This window comes from Drosophila erecta, unplaced genomic scaffold, assembly GCF_003286155.1.
Source record: "Drosophila erecta strain 14021-0224.00,06,07 unplaced genomic scaffold, DereRS2 tig00000126-arrow-pilon, whole genome shotgun sequence".
In the NCBI taxonomy this organism is placed as follows: Eukaryota; Metazoa; Arthropoda; class Insecta; order Diptera; family Drosophilidae; genus Drosophila; species Drosophila erecta.
In genome coordinates this window covers 14,191,190-14,212,516 of record NW_020825209.1, presented here as the reverse complement: position 1 = coordinate 14,212,516, position 21,327 = coordinate 14,191,190, and the positions used below count along the sequence as shown (strand labels likewise).

Here is a 21,327-nt window from a genome sequence, read left to right as displayed (position 1 = left end):
CGTCGTAGGGGAACTAGTTCCTCCAGCTAAATCCTACTATCGTACCATTTAATTGTGCTAAAGGCTTTCATTTATGATTATTCATCTAGCATTAGCCACCAATCGATGCAGTCAATGAGGGAAAACAACGCATATTGGACTCGTTTTATTGGGCAAGTGTGTGAACCGGTTTGCACGCATCCTTGCCGCAGTCCTGGCCCGCTAGTCACGTAGCTTAAATGGAGTCCCTGGAGGACTCAGGGACGGAAACCGGAGGCGTTCGCTCACGTTCATGTTGGTTGGCAGGCGGCATTATAATGCATTTTCTGTTTTTTTTTTTTTTTTTGCTTTTTTGTGTTTGTGCAGCCCGTCTCTCCGGCTTTGGCTGGCACTCATTATGCGTTCATCTCCAACTCCGGAGTACGGACTCCAGACTGACAGGCCCTGAATAGGCAACAGGCAGAAGGTCTTGTGCGATTTTTCCTTGGCCGCACAAGCCTGACTGCACTTCAATCAAAATCAAATATTGCACCCGGCAAGAGGGGAAGGCAGGTGCCCGCACATACACAGTAAAAAAAAGGTGCGCATAAGATTCCGAAAATAGCGATTTAATTTATCTTCCAAATTTACAAACGATTTTGTAACATAGAGTTCTTAGACTTTAGCGTTGATTGTCCGCCAAGCTAGCGGGTGCCCCAAAAAGTATGCTATGTAAATTGTGCTTATAACGTATACGACTCGTTGGCTGCTTCTACATGACTCTCCATTGCCAATGAATGGGATTGCTTCTCAGTGCCCCATGTGCGCAGCGGCTTTTGGCCTTTGTTGTGTGCCTCAGACATGCAGACAGATATATGCAGCTGGCCATGGCTTGATTACGCACGTTTATTACTGGAAAAGAAGCAGGAATTGGTAACCGGATCGGAGAATAGGATTCGCAACGGGGCATTGGGCGTTGGGCTTTGGGCTTTGGGCTTTCGGCCCTGTGCTTTGCCATCAATATGCGTTGTGTGGCCTGGAAATGCAGAACATGATTACTTGCAAATCACCTGAATGCGCTGCGGATTATGAATGGCAATGGGTGTGTGTGTGTGAGTGTGTGTGTGTGGAGCAACAAGTGCGGGAATTATATATTTCTAATTAAAATTTGAAGCGGTCGCGCCGCTGGCTCATGAATATTAATTTCGATTTTAAGGCCGCAAACAGTGCTAACTAAACAGGAATTACAACTAAATATTTATAACTCATTTTCAGCGCGGTGCGCGCACAAAAAGATAAATAATAGACAAAGTTAAATAAAATGGATTTGCCACAAGTGAGTTTATGTGTGTGCGCGTGCCGAGCGTGAGAATACACAAAAATTAACTTGTATTTAAAATTTAATTAAAACTTTTGCTGTTATTTACATGTGCGGCCTTTACTCCGCCCAGCGCTTTTTTGGAAAATGCGAAAACTGTCGCTGGAAGGCGTGGACACTGCGCACTGAATATGCAGCTAAAATGTGGCCAAAATCATAATGCATTACATATGCATGGCCATCGGCGTACCAATTTAATTGAAATATCGTGCACAATTTTTGGTTTATTGCAGCACGAAGAAAAAATTCAAATACAGAACATCGAGTAACAACTGCAGCGGCGGAAAAAAAGAAGCGAGCGGATTTTGGCCATGGCTAACTGGTTGTTGCGGTTTTCGCGTTTAGCATAATTAGTCTTTCGACCGCATTTCGTAAAATGCGGTTGATGCCTCAATGCCCCGTTCCCATTTGTGTTATTTGGCCCAAGGCTGCTGCATCCGCTCAAACAATGGCAAAAATCGTGGGTAGTAAAAAAGCATTGCTTTCGCCCGTTTAATGTGGCTATCAGGGAAATATCATACACATCGGTTAAGTAATTTGCGGACCAGCTACTGGCCTCCAGCTTCGCCAGCTTCGCCAGCTCCACAGTCTGCCATTTGGCTATGCGGCTTATTTTTACTAAGTTACAGCTTTGTGATTTTCATAAAAAAATACGCATTTTCTGCTTATTTTCCGCTTTCCCCAACTGGCCAGCAGCTTTGCAGCCTTAAATGCACGGATGTCAGTAAACCGGCCACCCTTTAATCGAGTGACCACTGTGCTCGCATTCGAAGGGGCGCTAATGAACAGTCGTTACATGTATGAGTATGAGTATGAGTATGAGTATGAGTGTGAGTGTGAGTATGAGTGTGAGTATGAGTATAGGGGGGACCCAACTTCCTACCTTTTTGGGAGCAGGCCACAAAATCGCACTCGTAATGCGTTTGGGGGACTTCGGGCCACTCGACTGACCAGAGAATCCAGCGAGTGGCGCGCGCTTTTTGCAATTTATGGTAAATTAATTTGTAATTAATTTTTATGCGAAACAAAACGAACGAAATTGTATGGGCCAAAGTGCCATATGGCCGCAAGCAGCAATTCTGGTTGTGTTTTTATTTCTATTTTACGCTAGTTTAGTTTCAATTGCGTCCAATTAAACATGCGGCCATCGCCCAACCGCCGCTCAAATCCGCCATTTCCGATTGCCTGGTAACATCCAACATCAAATTTTACATCCCAATCCCAATCGCCACCGGTTTTCCGCTTTTCCGCTTTTCCGCTTTTCCCGCCCCCACTTCTCCACTTCTCCACCCGCCACATTTCCATTTCCATCCAGTGAAATCCTGAGCTGTGAATCCTCTGCGTGTTGCACGCGTTTTGTGTTTTTCGGAAATTGAAATTGCATATTTAAACAGGCCATTCCCACTGTGTCCATCGCACCAAGTGTATGTGTGTGTGTTTATTTTGAGTGAGTGTGGGTGAGTGCATAGATGTGTGCGTGTCGTCATTGTGGCGGCAAACGGAAATCAAGTGTGTTTTTGTTGCTGGCCCATTTCTAAGCACTTGACTGCGTTACGCATTCGTTTCTATAATTATTATTGTCCCTGTGCCCAAGGACATTCCAATTGGAATTACACTTGTAAAGGAATATTTCAATTTTATTTGCAAAATGTGGAATGATAATTTGAATGTATGTATGAAATATTTCGTTGCTGAAAATATTTGAGTTGAGGTTTCTATGTGAATAACATAATAATAAGACAGCCTTGATTTGCACACTTACTATATGTTTCAGTACAGTTTTGGTTAATCAGCTTCAATGACATCGAAGTAAGTTTTGAAATTTTTCTGAGGAAATTGTCGAAAACTTATCTGTGGCCAGGATGTTTGGCTGCCAGCGACAAAATATGAAATCCTTGGCCCACTTTCGCCCCAAACTCGACATCTGATGATGATTTGAAATTCCATTTATATCTCGGGTGCCGGATATTGGCTAAAGAGATTACCCATCCGAAACAAATCAACAACAAGCAGTAATTTTGGTTTTCATATAATACTTTCGCTTTTCATTTATTAGTTTTGCATTCATCAATTTCGTTTTCATTCGGGAAACAATGCCTTCTTCTCTCACTGCTGCTTACCCGTTCTATGCTTAGTAATTCTTGCATTTATAGTTACATATATATAGAATTTGTATAATTTATATATATATATAGTTTCTGCTCCTTTCAATTTACTTGTTTTTCATATGGCAACACAATAGTAACTTACAGTCGTAGCAAAGTGTTACCGAGTTGAGGAATTCGTAATTCGTAATTTGGAATTCGGAATTCGGAATTCGTTTCGATCCCCATAGCTTTTATACAAATAGTTAATGCTCTACACATAATCGGGGGGCCATTTAGTATGTTCCTTAGTTAGTTGGTTGTTGGCCCAAAGAAATAATTGCACAAAGTGTCGCTCGACAGCTGCGAATGTGGGAATTGAACGGATCTGATATATATATATATGTGTGTATATTCGTGTATATTATACAAACTCAGTTGGTGCTAACTGCTAAATGCTATTCAGTAACTTAGGTTCTACATTAGCCATAATACTTGTCTTTACAGCACTTTACAACACTGTTTGTCTTCAAAAAAAAAGTCATTTACTTTAGTTATATATCTTGTATATATATAGATCATTTCTGGTTTACTCATTAATTCGAATTTGATTTTCCTTGGGCTTTTCTTAGCAACACGGCTAGTTAATCAATTAATTAGTTAATTCTAATGCTTGCCTTCTAGAGCTAAATTACGTTTTGGTAGCCCATTCAGTTATTTAGTTATTTATCTAGTTGGATACTCCATGACAGTGACTAGATTTATAGATATATAGATGGCCGCTAACTGAGGATGGGATGTCCTGCCGGATCGTAAATTTCGAAGCCAAGTATATAGACGCTTATAGATGCTTTGCTTGTTTGTGTGAGTACCTATGGGTGTGGGAGTTATACATAGCCATACTATAGAGTGTATCGATTTTTGTTCAACTTCCTGGCTGCATTGCTTAGTAGTTCGTATTGGTTTTATTTTAGTTACCGCACCTTCTCGATCGTACATACATATATGGTGGTGTATATATAAACAGGGGTGTCACAGAATTCGCAGCAGGATTTGTAATAGCTTTAGAAGGATTTTGAAAGCATTAAATTCATTTGTTTGAAACAAGTGTCTGGAAATTGGCAATCCTGAGAGATATCTATAGATCCCCTGGTATAGTGGTGTATATATATGCGTGTATATATATGAATTTATATAGATACCTTTACTTTTGTGTATATTTATATGAATATTTACTTGTTGTTTATTTCTGTTGCCATTTGTTTATACTTCGTCTACAACTCTTCATTAATCTTCGTTTCGTTTCGTTTTGTTTTTTTTTTGTTTGTTAGTTATTGTCCACCCATCCAGTTTACGGAAATTCTCTTTTTTTCACTTTGTTGTCGCATTTTTTTGTTGCTCATAACATTGTTTATTTTTTTTTGCTAAATTGTTGTTGGTATCGGCATTTAACAAAGGAGGCGAATCACAAATGATTATGAAAATGCATATAGGATGCATTGAATCGGAAATATTTAAAAGAGCTCAGATTAAATCTAAGCTTTTAAATCGACCAGAATCTCTATTCGACTAGAACATCTATGGGAAAATAGGTAATTGAAAAGCCACAGTCCTTGTTTATTAAATTAACACACACATCAATTTACAAAATTTAAACCTTGCAAAAAAAAACAAAAACAAAAAACAAAAAACACGATGATAGACTCGTGCTTTTTGAGCTTTGCATAAATACATATAAATTGAAGACAAAAACCGAATTGTATTAAATTTCATTGAATTAAGTTCTCACACTCCGCCACAGGAATATGCAATAATATTTTTACGCAAATTTTCAGCTACTATATGCTATTTTATATTCGCTAGTGTCTGTGTGTCAGCTTTTTGTTTGTTAAATTTAGCATTTTTGTTTGGCATAGCATTTACTCTATTGTTATACTGCTCTATAAGCATTCCTTTTCCGCTTATTTTTTCCTGCTTTTGTTACCTAAATTTGTCCCGTTGTCGTATTATTAATAATAATGAAATAAATAATACAATTTACTGTGCTGCTGCTGCTGCTGTAGGAATATTGCAATTGCAAGCCAAACGAATCCTGAGTTCGTGTTGTAAACATGAATATAAAAATTGAATGCGACATAAAAAATGCAAAATGCAAAATGCAAAATGCTTCGTTGCCAGCCTCAGTTGTTGATGTTTTTGCAACCAGTTGTTGCCATTATAGTTGTAATTGCTGTAACATTATTTACCACACACAATAATAATAATAATAATAATGGCAATAATAATTGCTCTTCGCGGCTCTCCCAGCCCAGTTGTCAACGTATCAAAAGTCCCGTGTCGGGTGACCATCGATTCGCCCGATAGTACATGTCCTTGTACATCGATGGGCACGCATATTGATTCTGTTCGGTTTCGTAGGCAGTGCAGAGAATCGGGAAGAGAAGTTAAGATACATGGTACTGTTGCCAGATACATACATATGTGCAGTAGTAGTTGCCACACACGGTTGCCGCCTCAAAACGCAAAAAGTGGAAATACTTGCGCCTAAATGGCTGTAAATAGTTTTAGCGTTTTCGTCTCAAATCGTCGGATTGAATGTTTTACACGAAATCGCCCACTTTGCATTAAAAATAAATTAACAGCAATAACACAGCCATGTTAATGCCATAAAAAAGTAATCAGCGATAAAAGTTACCCCACTGGGGCGTACAAATTACAAATTAATGAACAAAAATGCGTAAATACTATAATGATGCGACCACAAATAAAACCGTGTCCACTTGGCAACCGTGCGGGGCTAATGGGTTAATTAAGCGCCGTCACACTCACCTTGTTTCGCTTAAAATCTATGTTCGTCCTTACGGTTCTATGGTGTAAACTTTGCACGGGTCGCGCATTATTACCTAGTGGAGCTTTTGGAGTACTCTCGGAGCCTTGCATCAGTCGTCGGAGTTGGTACAACTGAAAGACAGGGCATTAGTGTTGGAAAATGAGCCACTAATTGCTGCTGAATTATGCGGTGATATGAGTGGCATGATATGATTAGCGCATAATTCAAATGTATGGCATTGTAATATTTTAGTGAATGAGTATTATTGCAGAGCTGGTCTATGAAAATCACAATTGTCATTCTTTTTGCCTGCCTATTTCGCTGTTTACTCATTTACTTGGAGTACTTTTTGTCGGCCAACACTTTTGACCCCAGCGGCATGGCCATTACACATGTTTCATATGCATTTATGCAAATTGATTAAACTAACCAAATATTGTTTTTTAATTATGCACAGAGCGGAATATTGACCGCGCTTCCACCGCGATCTGACCAATGCCCAAATTGATGAGCAATTTTATAATTGCATTTATGCGATGCCATTGTACTTCCAATCAGCGACCAGTGAGGAGGAGTGGGCACTACAGGACTACAGCACTACAACACTACAGTAAAAAACAACTAAAACAACAACAACAAAAAATCAAACATAAATAAACCAGCAGCAGCAAGTGCGAGCGCCGCTCTAATTGCAATCGAACAACACACGAAATGCATTTAATTATTTGCGGTGCGCAAATGGAGGCGCCACAAACTCACCTCCTGCTTGGTGATATAGATGGGCTTATTAACTATGATCCAGACGGTGCTCTCCCAGCAGCCCGGATGCGTCGTCGAGCCCTCGTAGGTGATGTAGTGATCCGTGTTCGGCAGCAGCGATCTCACGGATATGTGTCGTATGGGCGTGGAGAATCCTGCAAAGGAGGCGGGCGTCAGGTTAGACGGAACGTTGCTTATGGGCACATCGCACAATACACACATATATACATGTACCACGGGTATACATGTATGTATGCATGGAACACGTCTGGCGGGCGTCTGATGAATAATTCAGGCCAGTTCCTAGTTGCCACTTTTCAGTTCCCAGTGGCCAAACCTGACCACTTCAACGTCAGCGCTCGACTTTATTCATACAAATCATTTGCCAGCCGGAAATGAAGCAACTCGCGGCTTGCAGCCCAAGTCAAATGAAATCCGCGGGAGGAGATGGTTTTCCTTTCTTTTCTTTTTTTTTGTTGGCCGCGACGAGTGGGAGCTCCACTTTGGGGCAGAGTTTTTGCATGGCAGGTGCGCATACTCTCACATCAATCAGCTGATTGGTGTATCTGACGGATCAACGATTTGGGCAGGATTGTATATGTGGTTGTAACCTTTAGTTGCAACGAACTATCATTATCGTATCGTATGAAAATGGCTCTACTGTGTGGAATAGTGTCATAATTTTCATCACGATATACTTTCTCGCAATATTTCGGTAGAGTATCTGCATTTTAAGTACCTTGAAACTCTATATAGCCACCTTATCCTGCAGTTATGATGGTGGTTCTCGCTGTTGGCTGGCATATTTCTTGGCGCTCGGCTTCTTGCGCTCGGTTTTGCCCGGCATTTTACAAATTAAGGCTGGGGCTGGGCCCCCATAAAGTTGTACGACCTGTAAAAAGGCTATTAAGCTGGCCAAGAAAATGCCAGCGAGACGTGCAATGGGCAATGGGAGGGGGGGAAATTATTAAGTGTCGGTTTAGTGTAATTCGAGGTTTCATTTTCGTCACTTTGTGCCGGCCAGTCGCAATTTGGCACGCCCATCTCAGCCCCCCGATTCGATTTTTTACGGTTCGCCTGGACATAATTATGGCCCACCGAAGTAATGCTGTTGTTGCTGCTGCTGCAATGACATCATAAAAGCGGGCAGCCGGAGAAAAGGCAACTTGCAACGGTATTAACATTGCAACATTTCCGGCAGCATTTTGCGTAGACGGAAACGAAGGTGGTCAAGGGTTTGGGGGATTGGCAACTGGGAGGAATGCCTGCAAATTCACACTCACCTCTGTACAACACCTTGTTGAAGGTGCTGGTGATGATCCGCAACTCCGGATTGGGCGTCTCGCCAATTTGCACCATCAAGGAGAGTCCAACGATGCCCTGCGACTTGTGCTGCGCCTCGGACATGTTGTGGTACAGCTCCTTGTTGAAGCCGTAGATTTGGATCTGCAGCGAATGGAGTTGAAGCAATCATAGTTTTAGGGCGTTCAGCAGTTCTAACCTCGCCTGGAAAGCTGTAGCCCTGGATGAAGTGCTCGGATCCGCGCACGTTCTCCGTGCCGTAGTGTATGTAGATCTCCTCGAATTGGTAGCGGTAGGCCAGCGGTCCGCCGGATATGTTCACGTGCTGCTTGGTGTCCTTGTCCACGCGGAAGACCAGCGACTGGCCGGTGTTGTGCAGCGTGCCGGATACCTGCAACGCAATGCAAATGGGTATAGCCAGGACATGCGGGTCCTGGCGTTAGGGTCTCGCCAAACGGGATACCTCATGACCTCGTGGCCTCTACGCACCTTGTGCTTGTCGATGTGCAGGGGCCGCAGATAGGGATCGAAGAGCAGCTTGTCGGGCACCACGTCGATGGGCGACTGGCGGCGTCCTTTGTTGCACATATTCCACTGCGGATTGATGAGGCCCCAGAAGCTTGGTCCTGCCGGAAACAACAAGAGATTACAAGTGGGTAATACAGCTGGGTAACTGTGGGCTGATACTATAAAGCTAACACCACTTATATACATGAGTTATTATATCGCTATAGTTGCCACATAGCTAGCCATAATCAGAGTGGCTAAAGAGTGCAGTCCAGCATTGGAACATGGCCATATGCCCGTGCTTTGGTTATTGGCCACCGTTGCTGTGCCTGTTATGTTCCTCGGCCATATATGGTGTTCTGTCAATCGAGCAAATGGAAAACGTGTCTTCGCCTCTTCGCCCAATGCAAACAGAAACAGAAACAGGAACAGAACAGAAGCTGCAGCAGCAACATCGATGACAATTTCAAATGCCAAATGAAATTTCATAAGCCCCCAACTGGCCCCATCGCCCCCTTTTAAATGGCAATTAAATGCACCGTTGGGGGTCAGTTGTTTGGGTTCGAGTTTGGGTTGTTGGTCGATGTGACGGGCTGAAAACTGTCGAAACTTTTCAAAACAATGCCACACACCATAAGAGCGTGTGTGCGTGTGTGTATTGGCCATCTGAGTGGGGTGTGTGTGGTCAGGGGGGCGTAAAAAGAGGTGGGGCAAGTGGAGATGGGTGTGTGTGTGCCTTATGCAAAATTTAATATCTTTCTCTGCATGCTGCTGGTGGCCACTCAAATAAATGCAAATAATAGGTGTTGGATTAGTTGGCTGTGGGAGACTGTATTTATTTATTTAGAACAAATTATTGTTGTGAAACTTTTGCATTTTGAGTTATACAAATGATGCAGGCAGTGTAATAATCAATTGCCATGCAGTTTGAACGCATTTTCGGAATACCTAGTTATGTGATGAATCCCAAAAGTGTTTTCCAGCATTTTTCGAATGCCATTCGAATGCCGATTCTCTACAATTTCGTCGCGAGTTTTTCCCTGCATGTGTGTGGGTGCATTGATGACACGCGGCGGCAATAAATGCCAAAGTTTAAAAACTGCTCGCTGGTGCTGCAGCTGACCGGCCATTGTGTTTTGACCCACTGCGCCCCACTCCGCCCACTGCAACCACCCCCCTGCCCCCGCAATTGTCGCTTTTGTGGCGGCTGTTCATTTTGTGTTTTGCATTCATTTGTTGCTATTGCTGCTGTTGCATGTTGCTTGTTTCCCCTTCTTTCTTTGCCTTTTTGTATTTTTGTATTTTTTGTTGCTAAAGTGGGGGGAAAATGCAAACAGTGACAAGCAACAATTACAACAGCAGCAACATGTGTGTGTGTGTGTGCTCTGTCTGCGTTTTTGTTGCCAAACCATTTGAAATGTAATTAAATCAGCCACAGCATCCGAAAGTTTTACCAATTTATTCATACGAAGACTCAACATTCACACAGCAAAATTGATTAAAGGGCGGCAAAATGATGGGGCTTGTTGCGTATTTGTAAAGTGAGCATTTTATGTTCGAAACTATTTAGCTTTCATATTTGGGGGGCATCACAACTTAGGACTACTCGTGAAGCACTTACCGGATATGCCATCGTATGTCCACCACTCCTCCCAACTCGACAGGACCTCTGAAAGTAGAAGAGAGCCAGAAATACCAATCAAATCGAGGGGCTTAAAGCTGAAAGGTAAGCACCAAGGTGCCAAGGAGCTTAAAGTCTAGACAAGCTGCAAAACGCCGCTCGCAGTTGACTCCAAGGAGCAGTCAACAGTCAGCCGAGGCCACCGAGGCCACCGAGTCCCGGATTCCCCAATCCCTTTGCATATGCAGGATTGCAGCCCAAGATCCTGGGAATGCGGAGCACCCCACTCCCGCTGGCAGCAAAATCTCGGGTTTTCAATGCGCATAATTCGCTGCCAATGTAAACAGCGCATGAAATCAACTAATGTAAGATTTCCTCGATTCCGCGCCGCTTCCCGTTATTTCACCCGCAGACTGGAAGTCACCGGCGAAGTCAGACAAAACAAACAGGCGGCTGCTTCTTTCTGGGGGGTAAGCGATGACTTTAGTTGCCAGCCATCGAGACGCCATCGGATCTGGTGGTCGTCGTCCTGCTCCTGGTCCTACTGCTGGTCCTGCTTATCCTGCGTGTCGCATGAGTCAACGTCCAACTGGGCCACACACAAAAAAGCAGCCAGGCTGCTGGGTTGCTGGTTTACTGGATTCGGGGCTAAGGGATGAGGACGACAACAGCGATGTCGCCAGGCAGTCTGGCGCCAATAAAGTTTACACTCAGTTGCCACATTTCGTTTATGGGCAAGTTCTGCTTCCGCTTTATCAAGCGACAGACAATTTTCGCTATTTTCCCCTTCTTTTTTTTTTGTCATTTTTTCGCCAAGACCCCACCACTCCCCCCTTGGCAGTTCGAGCGTATTCAAAATTTATGCTATATGCGTCGTAACGGAGCTTTTCGGCAGGGGCACTTTGCAGTGGGGGTGGCAGTGGGTGGGGCGGCAATAAAGCCCAAAGAAATTGCTGCAAGCCAAAGCGGAAGTTCAAAAGGGAGTCGCTGGAACTGGAACCGTTGCCCGCTTCCTGTTGGCTGCCATCACGCGAATACCCTGGCGACTTGGAGCGAAGGATGTGCACTTATCGTGACTTCCCAGGGTCGTCATAATGTTACCTCAGTTGAATTGATACACTGTTATACTGCAATTAATATCTTATATCTAGCATAGACATGGAAATATCTACAGCTAGGTTATGCCAATTGTAGCTATGAGTTTTTGCTGACATCGTTTAGTTTGCACGAGCATAATTTACATTTTGGCTGAACCACAAAATGTGCCAAGACAAGAGCACTCCCAAATGGTAGGTGCCCCACAACTGCGATAGTGTATCCCAATTTGCCAGCTGATCCTTGGGCATCCCGTGCCTTTGTCTCTGTTTGCTGCTGCTGAATTCCTTTTCGGGTCGTCGTGTTGCTTTTCTTGGCATAACAATGAACGTCCGTTTTTTTGTGAGCCGCGACTCGGCGACGTCACTTCATTTTGTTTGTTTGTTTGTTTGTTTGTTTGGTTGTCGCTGGCCGGCGCTTCTTTTTGCCTCTTGTTTGCCCGGTTGTTATTGTCTGCTTAGCGCTGCAAAGTATGCTATTGAATTGGCCCCGAAAACGGAGCGCGATAAATACCCTGGCAAAGGATCTCGATTCACTGCCAGGACTCATCAGGACTCCGCGATTCATCAGCCGACTGCATTTCCGTCATTTGGTGAATTTGTTTTCATGCTGCAGCTACCTAATTTATTGCCATAACAGTTTTATTTCAACGCCAGCGAAAATTCGGGTACACCGCAAAAAGCTGCATGCCATTTGAAACTGATTTCGCATCTAAACGGATTTGATTTTTGGCAAACCAAGAAAAAGAAACCAAGTCCCCAAGTCCACAGTAAAATAATAAATCTATTTAATAAATAAATAAGAAATAATCTCGATAAATTCGAGGTTCTGGTAAATGACTTGACTTGTTTTTTGTGTGTGGCTTAGGGTGAGTGAGGAGATGCCAAAGACAGCCAGTCTGTCGCCACAATTGTGTGTGTGCGCTGGCCAATGGTTTATGGTCCTGTTGGCCATTCAAATGGAATCTGGCTTTCGGGTTATTGTCTCAATCGTTCCCCCTCCCCAGGCCGCCGCCCATCCATATGTACCTCCATCTCCATCCTATATTTATAAGTATCTGTTTGCCCTCTCTGGCATGCGGAGCATTAGGCCTTTGTGCCAGTTCCAGCTGCTTTAACTCCTATCTGCGGCTGTTTATCAACTCCAACGGCCAGAAGTCGAAGCACCTATATATGTATGTTTATAGCCATGGTTTATAGTTTATAGTTTATAGTAAATAGTGCATGGGCTTGCCGCTTAGATGCCTGGTCGGTGCTGAATTCAATGTGTTCAATCTGGATTGGATGACAGTTTTGTTTAATGTGTCCTTGGCAGATCACTTACACAATTTAGCGCACCAATCATGTGAAATATATTTAGGCATATATTTGAATATATTTAATACATTAAAAACCTGTGTTACGTTTTTGTTCCTGTCACTAAAACTTCTGTTGTCTACGAGTTCCATACAACAATTATGAATATTTAAGCATGATTTCCCCGTCATTCTTCCATGCAAACTGAATGTTAATTGGCATTTCCGTGTGCTTGAGCCCAAGCCACATTTTATTACCTTATCGCATTAATTGCCGTGTTCTGTGAGTCACTTGCTTATCAATAACAAGCGCGTTTAGACGACTAAATTAACTGGGATTTCCATTTCGCTCGTTTGTTTGTTGTAACCAGTATACGATATGGGCGTCAAATCAGAACCAGAATCAGAATCTGAATCTGAATCAGAATCAAGTGGGCGAAATGAAAAGGTTCGGGTCGTGTGTCTGGCCCATTTAGGCCTTGTTATTTGTTTGCTTGCCAGTTTGCCTGTTTGGCGTGTGCGTGAAAATGGCGTAAAGATGGAATGTTTGGCTATCAAAAAGCGGGAAAATGTCCTCGACTTTCCTCGCCGTTCCCGTCACGCACAGCATGGCGTGCATGGGTGCCATCAAAGGAGGTCCAACACGCCCCGTTAACATTTCAATGTCTAAATGAATTAAACAAGCCAAACAAAGGCAGGCGATGGGCGAAAGATCGCCGTGGGGGGATGGAAATAGCCCTTTTATGTGTAAATTATGGGTTCAATATAATATTGACAGTGAATCAATAAAGGAAATGTTCTTAAAATTAATAGGCGACATTTTGATATTGAATTACTCGCTGTGTCATCGCTTTTAATTAAAATTTCTAGACAAGGGCGCGGAATGCACACAAACTTGCACACCAATTATGCGTGAATGTGTGTGTGCGTATACCCATATACCCATATCCTGGCGTATCCTGGCATGTCCTGGCAGAATTTATTGCTTCCTGTTAGGCGAGCGGAGCAGCGCTGATTAGTATCTGAAGCGCTGCTTCAGTTTATCAAACTGTCGCCTTGGCAGCCGCCCTCGAAAGATTGACGACTATAACTGCGAAGGTCCCGAACCTCCCGTTTTCTCACCCTTCACCAACTTGGCTCCCTTCATAAAGTGTTCATTTACTCGCAAACATTCGATCAGATTTCCACGGCTCGCGTTTGTGCATTTTTCGCTTAAATATTTCATTTGCAGCCCGCACACACTGGATTTCCATGGAAAGCGCATTAATACTGATTAGCTGCATTATGCATGGCCCGAAACGCGGAAAAATAGTTCAACTACAGCTGGCGGAGAACAGACTGCAGCTTTAAATATATTATCAACTGAGTTGAGCGCACGCTGAACTAACATACATTTTGAATGCTTCGAAAATGTTCTCCAAATGGTTGTACTATTCTTTACAGGGTCTCAATCAATCTAAACTTGTTAAATGCATACTGAAGAGTTTTTGCACACTTACCGGAATTGCCACTTAATTTATGTTAAACATTGTCGCCAGCGAATGCAACCAAACTATTTCGCTTCATTTGTGTGTTTGAAAACTCTCTGAGTCCACAATTTGCACTTAATCGCTAAGCAAATTAACCAGCAATAGGGACACAAACAATTTCCACGTCATTACATGATTTTTCTAAATAGTTGGCAAAAGTTTTTCCACCCCGGAAGGAAACATTGTAGGAATTCCTCACTTCATTCTTTTGTATCTTTTGTCTTTTTTGAGTTTTCATTTGCGTTCTTGCAGTGAAATACTTTTGTTGGTTCTTGGCGCCAAAAATAAAATTCCCATTTCATCTTCTGGGGTAAATTAAAAAATGGGTCAGGAAAAGGCAAAAAAAAAAAAAGAAAAATAAAATAAGAAAGGAGGAAAATCGAGGGGAATGCTGATGAACACAGTGGAGGGAAATAAACGTTCAACTCACGCGATGAGTTAACAGCAAAAGTTGATGTTTGTGCTGTTTGATTTGTTATTTTTTCGCATGCTGTGCAAATGCGTTTAAATGCTCCCGAAAACGTTGATTGAAAAGCAATTCCAACCGGATAAGGATCAGCTTCGCGCAAAAAAGTCATTAAATACAATATACAACCGCCCTAAAAAGTATTTAAGAGCATTTAAAGCGACCCATTTCTTGGAAAGCTAATACCGATAGTTACAGTTCTGCTTATTGTAGGTACGAGTTGGCTTTGATAAAGCCCAATGTTTTTTCCCGAGTGCATGTGGGGTAATTGCCAACAAAGTAAGCCAAAGCTCATGTTCATGAAAGGATCGGGGACGGAATCACAGGGCGAGCAAATACAACGCTTGAAAACCATAATTTGGCTAAAAACCGTCTAGACATTTGCCGCTTGCAACTAACCAACTATCTTAATTTGTTGGTGCCAGCAAACTTTAGCCACTTTTTCCCACCAATCTACCCCGTTTTACCCCAAAACGGAAAACCACCTGGCAGAAGTGGCTGAAAGAAAGCGACCAAGAAGACTCAGGAGGAAGTTGAGGCCGCTGCCGCTGCTGCTGCTGCTGCTTGGCATATACAATTTCGATAATAAGCAACAGTACATTTTCCCGTGCAGCAAGGAAAAGTGGGTGGTGCTGGAGCTGGAGGTCAAAGGTGAGCGGTCACAGCCAAGGGGGGAGGTGCAGACACACACGTGTGCAGTTTTCGGTGGCTAATGCGAGTCACGTCAACGCTGCATGCGAAATCGTTTTTTGAAAACTTTTTCCAGCTTGGCAACTTCAACTACGGATATCTGCGCTGTCTCAATTAGTGGCATTGGCCCGAAAAAAAAGAAAACGGGAAATGTACTTCTCATCTCTTCATTTAGTTGCGAACAAAATGTTAGCACTCGCCAACCGGCTTTTGACCAAAAAAAGGCATACAATAGATAGTTACAATAGTTACTAGCCCTTTTTAGTGATGCACGCTTATTTCTTAGCAGTTTTTCTTTTCTTATAGCACAAGAGCTGGAAAATATTCAGCTGGATATCGCATTGGGGGCTATTTCCTTGAACGCTGCTGTGCTTCGAGGCACTTGCAGCAGATTGGGGCAGCCACTTCAAGTGGATCGGTGGTCAAACGAGGCGTATTGCCCTCCGGCTGACATATGTAGTGGCGTCTATAATACGACAGACAAAAGCACAATCAGCTAAGCACTTCTTGGAAAAGCGGAAAAGTGGAATGGAAAGCGGGTGGAGTGCAAAAAATACGAGGGAAAAAGGGCAGGAAAATCGCTGCCTCTTGGCTGGCCATGTCAAAGTGATTTTTCACCTCAAGGGCAAATTTAACACAATAATTTGCACAATTTGTCAAAACAACCCTCCGGCTAAATGGTATCATAAACCACACACAAGCACACACGCACACACACACACGCACACACGCACATAGATAGATATACGTACGTACACTATTGAGTCCTGCGAGTGCGACGGTGTGTGTTTGTGAGAGAGTTGATTGTCCTGCATGCATTTCTGCCATATAGTTCGCTTTTGTTACGCCCCACAAAATGTTTTCCGTTTTTCCTTTCCTCGCTTTTCCCGCTTTTCTCGCTTTTCCTGGGCTTCCCGGCTTTATTTTTTATGGCCTGCCTTCCATGGAAAGGCCTTTCGATTATTATCAGGGTGTTTTGGCCACATTCATATGATTAGTCGGCTTTTAGATTTAAACTGACCTGATTTGGTAAAAGCCTTTTTTGGCTGTCTCATCGCCTAAAGTTTGATAAAACAATGAAAATTTACAGTGTGCTTCACACTTAGAGACTCCCCTTCACTTTAATCTAAGCAAGCAATTTGAAGCTATTTTTTCCATTTTCCTAATGCTTTATTAAGTAAACTGGTTTTCTTGCAACTTTTTTCAGAGAACCTTCCTTTGTTTGATACATTCAATATTTTCACTGTGCAAAGAGTATTTGGCATTCGTTGCTGGCGCACACTGTTTAATATTTTCATATTTATGACTGGCAATGTTTTGTCGCCAATGCCCCGCTTTTCACACCCCTTTTCATTCGTTTCACTCGTTTTTCAGTTTTGCACTTTGCAGTTTATGCAATTTCAGTTGCTGCCCCTGTGGTTGTTGTTCCTCTGGTTCCTCTTCGTGTTGTTGTCTGACCGCACTGCTACTGTTGTTGTTTGGGCTTCGCCTATTTTTATTTGCACTTGTTTATGCTGCAATTTTTATAACAAACGCCAGAGTGTCCTGTTTTGTTCCCTGGCCACCTGGCCATCTGACCACCTGACAACCAAGCCAAACAAAAAAAAGAGTGAAAAAGAAAAAGAGCCCTGTTCCAAAAACCGATCTGTCTGCGGTTTTTATTACTAATGCGCTGTTCAATGTGTAAAAACATTATGAATATAAAATTTAAATATAAATATATTTTGAACCCATCAACTGCAAAAAGCTGCAGTGCAAAACGACTATGAAAATTGGTAGGCCACTGCAGAAAATGTGTGCCAAATGCATGGAATTAAACCAGCTTGATGAACTCGGTCTCCTCTCGCCTTCTACTTTTTTGTTTGGCCTTTCAATTGGAAATGGCAAAATGTGCAAAATATTTAAAGTTGTTGCGCTTTCCATTATTTTCAGATTCTATAAAACTAACTATAAAACTATCTGCGGAAAACATGTAACCTTCTGCGATCTCAGAATTATGAAAGTAACCTAATACTAAATATTTTTATATAGCAAACGGGTATTTTATTGAATTAGGCAGAGCAGCATTTTAAAAAATTATTTGGGTATTAATTTTCCAAGTATATATGATTTGCTTAACCCAAAATGCACTTTCAAATCTCTTTTATTCAAAACTACAGCTGAGATTTGTCCACTTTTGTTCCGAGCTTGAGGCTTAGCTAATTGAGTGTTAATTTGTTTTCCCATTGCAACATGTGAGTGGCGCTGAACGTTGCTGCCCCAAGCTGTTTTCAGCACATTTTTGTGCAAATATATTTATGCTTTCGCCGTTTTTTGTGTGTGCAACGAAATGCATTAACCGAGCTGAAGTTGTCCGAGTACTTGCTGCCACACACGTCCTTATGTCCTTATGTCCTTGTGTCGGTATACCCTTTGTCCGCTTGTCCGTTTGTCCGTTTGTCCAGACCTTGGCAGTGTTTTTGCCGCCTGCCCTTTGTGCCAGGACTTTCGTCCTTTCACTGCCGCTGCCGCTGCCCCATGCTGCACTCTCTGTTTGTGGCAAGTGTCGGTGCGTTTCTGTTCGGCTAGGGGAACTGTATCTGTAAATGTATCTCTATCTGCGACTGGAGCTGTATCTGTGTGCAGCCTGCCGAAATCCTTTTAAACTTGCCTCGCAAAACATTTTACATTCGATGACGTTTCCATTGCAAGATGCAACGTCAACAATAAACCAGAAGCTGGCAAAATCAAATTTGTTGGTCAACAGAAAAGAAGTCGAGGCAGTGAGTTAAGCATTGAGTGAAGTGGTCTTCATTCCCCCGAATCCTAGATCCTGGATCCTGGATCCTGGACCCCTCTGCGTCCCGAGTCCTTTTGTGGGGCATATTTCACTTACCGGAACTGCAAAGCAGAACGATTGCTGAGCAAGCGATAAATCCTGCCGTGGAGCAGCAGAATGATGTGTGGTGTCCTGGCGACGGCATCTCTATGTGACTGTATCTGTTTGTGGCTGGACTTTAGATTGCACTGGCTGCAACTGGAACTGGACTATTGCTACTGGGAGTTCTGGGTTTTTTTTTATTTTTGGTTTTGGTTTTGGTTTTGTTGTGTTTGGTGTGCCCCTCTTAAGCTTTCGGCTGGTGGGTTGGATTGCGCACGAGTCTGCAGTTAGATCTGACACTTGAGTCTTGTTTCGGTCAGTTTGGGATTCTCTTTCATCTTAATTTCCATCTTCATCGCTCCTGCATGGCCCACCCACCGCCGCCCGCCTCCTTTTGCATATATGCAAATTTTAATTTCCGTTACTTTCTCCGATATGCACACAACTTGCTGGCTTCATTTCCGTCTTCTGTGTTCTCGTTTTGCAATTTTCTTTTTTGGCCGGCTCTTTTCACACTGCACACTCGAAAAAAAAATGTTTCTGCTTCTCTTCGACCTTGCCTATTAAACGGAAGAAGCGTGCGTTTTCTTGGATTTTGAAAATTGCAACTTTCGCGCTTTTTCGAACAAGTGCAATCGAAGGGCCGACAGGACGCGTCCGTCTGTCTCTGAATGCGAATCGAAACTGAACGGCACTGTCAGTGGCATCAGCGCCAAAGGATATGCAACGGGCTTCTCGGCAGGCGCGCAGCAGCAACAGCAGCAGCAACAACAACGACGGCAGCACACTGCCAACAGCAGCAGCGCCGAAGGGATGTTCGTGGCAGGACGAAAGCGAACGAGCGGAACCGAGCGCAGCCGAGCGGCCTGCCGAAGGTCTGCCGCACGAAGAGCTGCCATTTGAAATACTGGGACTGAAATGCAGCATAATCTTCTAATAAACGTTGGGAAATCTCCGAAAATGGGAACAACCTAAGAGGGAAATCAAATTGCTTATCAAATATATACAATTCATCATAAGGTTTCGATCGTTTTCCCCATTGGTATTGGTATCACATCTATATCATATATAATAATGATATATATTTTTAAATTAATTATCACCTTATATTAAAGTATAAGGTTTTTTTACAGATATAACTACCTTCTTTGAAATATATTTGTGGTTTATAGAACCTCTTTCATAATTAGAATTTTTTAATTTTTAATTGCAAATCCTCTGTTTTTTGTTTGATGTGAATAGTTCCCTTGTGAACAACATCTGTTCCCACTAAGGCCACAACTCTTATACGGCACACTCTTCTAAAACGCGAGCTCGTCGGTCGAGCTCGTGGCAGGACACGAGGTCCTTGCGTCGCTGCCGACGCCTGCGCGACTTTGGGCGACGAGTCCTGCGGATCCGGCGAATTACAACGCTTGCCAGCCACGTGCAAGTGTCAGCATTGTTGTTGTTATTGCTGTTGCTGTTACTGCGATTGTCCTGGGTTATGGTTTCGTCCTTTTTTCTTATCCCCCCACCCCCTTCCCCCTTTGGCAGTCCTCGCTGCTGGCAATCAGCGGAACGTTACGTGCGTTGCCTGTTTTTTGTGTTTTTGTCCTGTTCCACAGGACGGGTTTCTTATCAGTGGCACGGAGAAAGGAGATGGGGCAAGCAGCAAGTGGGCGCAAGGAGCAAGGAGCAAGGAGCAAGGAGCAGGGAGCAGGGAGCCTTCGACAACGAGGAGTCCTCGGATTTCGTCGGGAGTCGTGGCTGGATTCTGGTTTCTGCTTGGCAGCCGGCGTTGATATAAATTCTTATTGGCGCATTACAAATTGCCGTCTTGCCTGGAGATGTGTGCTTGTGTGGGGAAGGTCCTTGCACATAATGTAATCGCCTTACATAACACAAGGCATAAACAGTTTTTCTTAGTTGATTCGCGACAGACAACGGATTTGGTCCTTTGTTTTGCGGTAATTAGATTTCCACCTCATTTGCATACAAATGAAAACGAATCCATGAATGCGCGAATCAGTCTTTCAACAAGCACGCATAAATTAGCTGAATAAAATATTCGAGCACAAATATATATATATATTTAATGAGGCCTTTGTGGTATTAAATGCGTCGCGATAACATATTAATGCCACTAAGCCAGGCGTTACACAGTTTTCATTTCAGCCGCAATGTTAACATTTTCCAACCGCTACGCACTCGCACCGACTTCAAGTTTTCGTCGGCTAATCCATAAAATCGCTTTCGCCACTAATTCAATTCAAATGTATTGCTGCATTATTAAATGCTTTCAATCACATTCGTTCAGCAATCGGCGGCTGTATGAAAGTCGGAAAATCGGAAAATTGGCTGCCGGCTGCCGACGGTTTTAGCCCCACAAATCTCCACACACCACCCACTTCCCCCACCCCTCTCCCCAACGCAGTGGAAGCCATTAACTTGACATTGCAACAACAGCAATGCCAACAACTAACAATAGCATTGATTCAACTATCCCCCTCTTTGTTAATATTTACGTAGTTAAAAATAAAAAAATATAATAGATTTAGTACGAATTTTATATAAAAATATTTTTATTTGCCGAGGAAGTTGCCGCAACTATTCGAGTGACGAAAAGTTTCACACTTTGTTATTAAACAACGCGTAACCTTTTTTGATGTTTGAAATCAAGTTAATCAGTTAGCAGTTTGTGAGATATTAAGACTGACTTGATTGAAAATATATTCGAGAGAAATCATGGCATTTCAGATGCTAAAGCTCATGTAATTGGCAGGCATTCGGAATTGATTAGGGTCAGTCGCATGTTCAGAAGGCACTGAACGATTCCGACGTGAATAAACAATAATAGGAAAGTAAAAAAGGGCCCAGTGACGAAAAAAGTACGCAGCGCATTTTGCATCGCACTCACACATAGACGCTGACAGCTGCACGCACACAAGGACATGCACACACACACAGACACA

The 21,327-nt window shown here is 43.0% G+C and overlaps 1 protein-coding gene across 1 annotated transcript; it reads right to left on the bottom strand.

The window, feature by feature from the left end:
* Positions 1–5,096: 5,096 nt before the first annotated feature.
* On the bottom strand, positions 5,097–19,159 carry LOC6551653 (carbonic anhydrase-related protein 10). The gene is made up of 8 exons (XM_001978531.3): positions 18,389–19,159; positions 10,440–10,487; positions 8,801–8,937; positions 8,511–8,702; positions 8,293–8,455; positions 7,010–7,164; positions 6,250–6,381; positions 5,097–5,822 (listed from the first exon to the last, which is right to left on the bottom strand). The coding sequence occupies exons 1-8, from the start codon at positions 18,474–18,476 to the stop codon at positions 5,736–5,738; spliced, it is 1,002 nt and encodes a 333-aa protein (XP_001978567.1). The 5' UTR covers positions 18,477–19,159; the 3' UTR covers positions 5,097–5,735.
* Between the last annotated feature and the right edge of the window lie 2,168 nt (positions 19,160–21,327).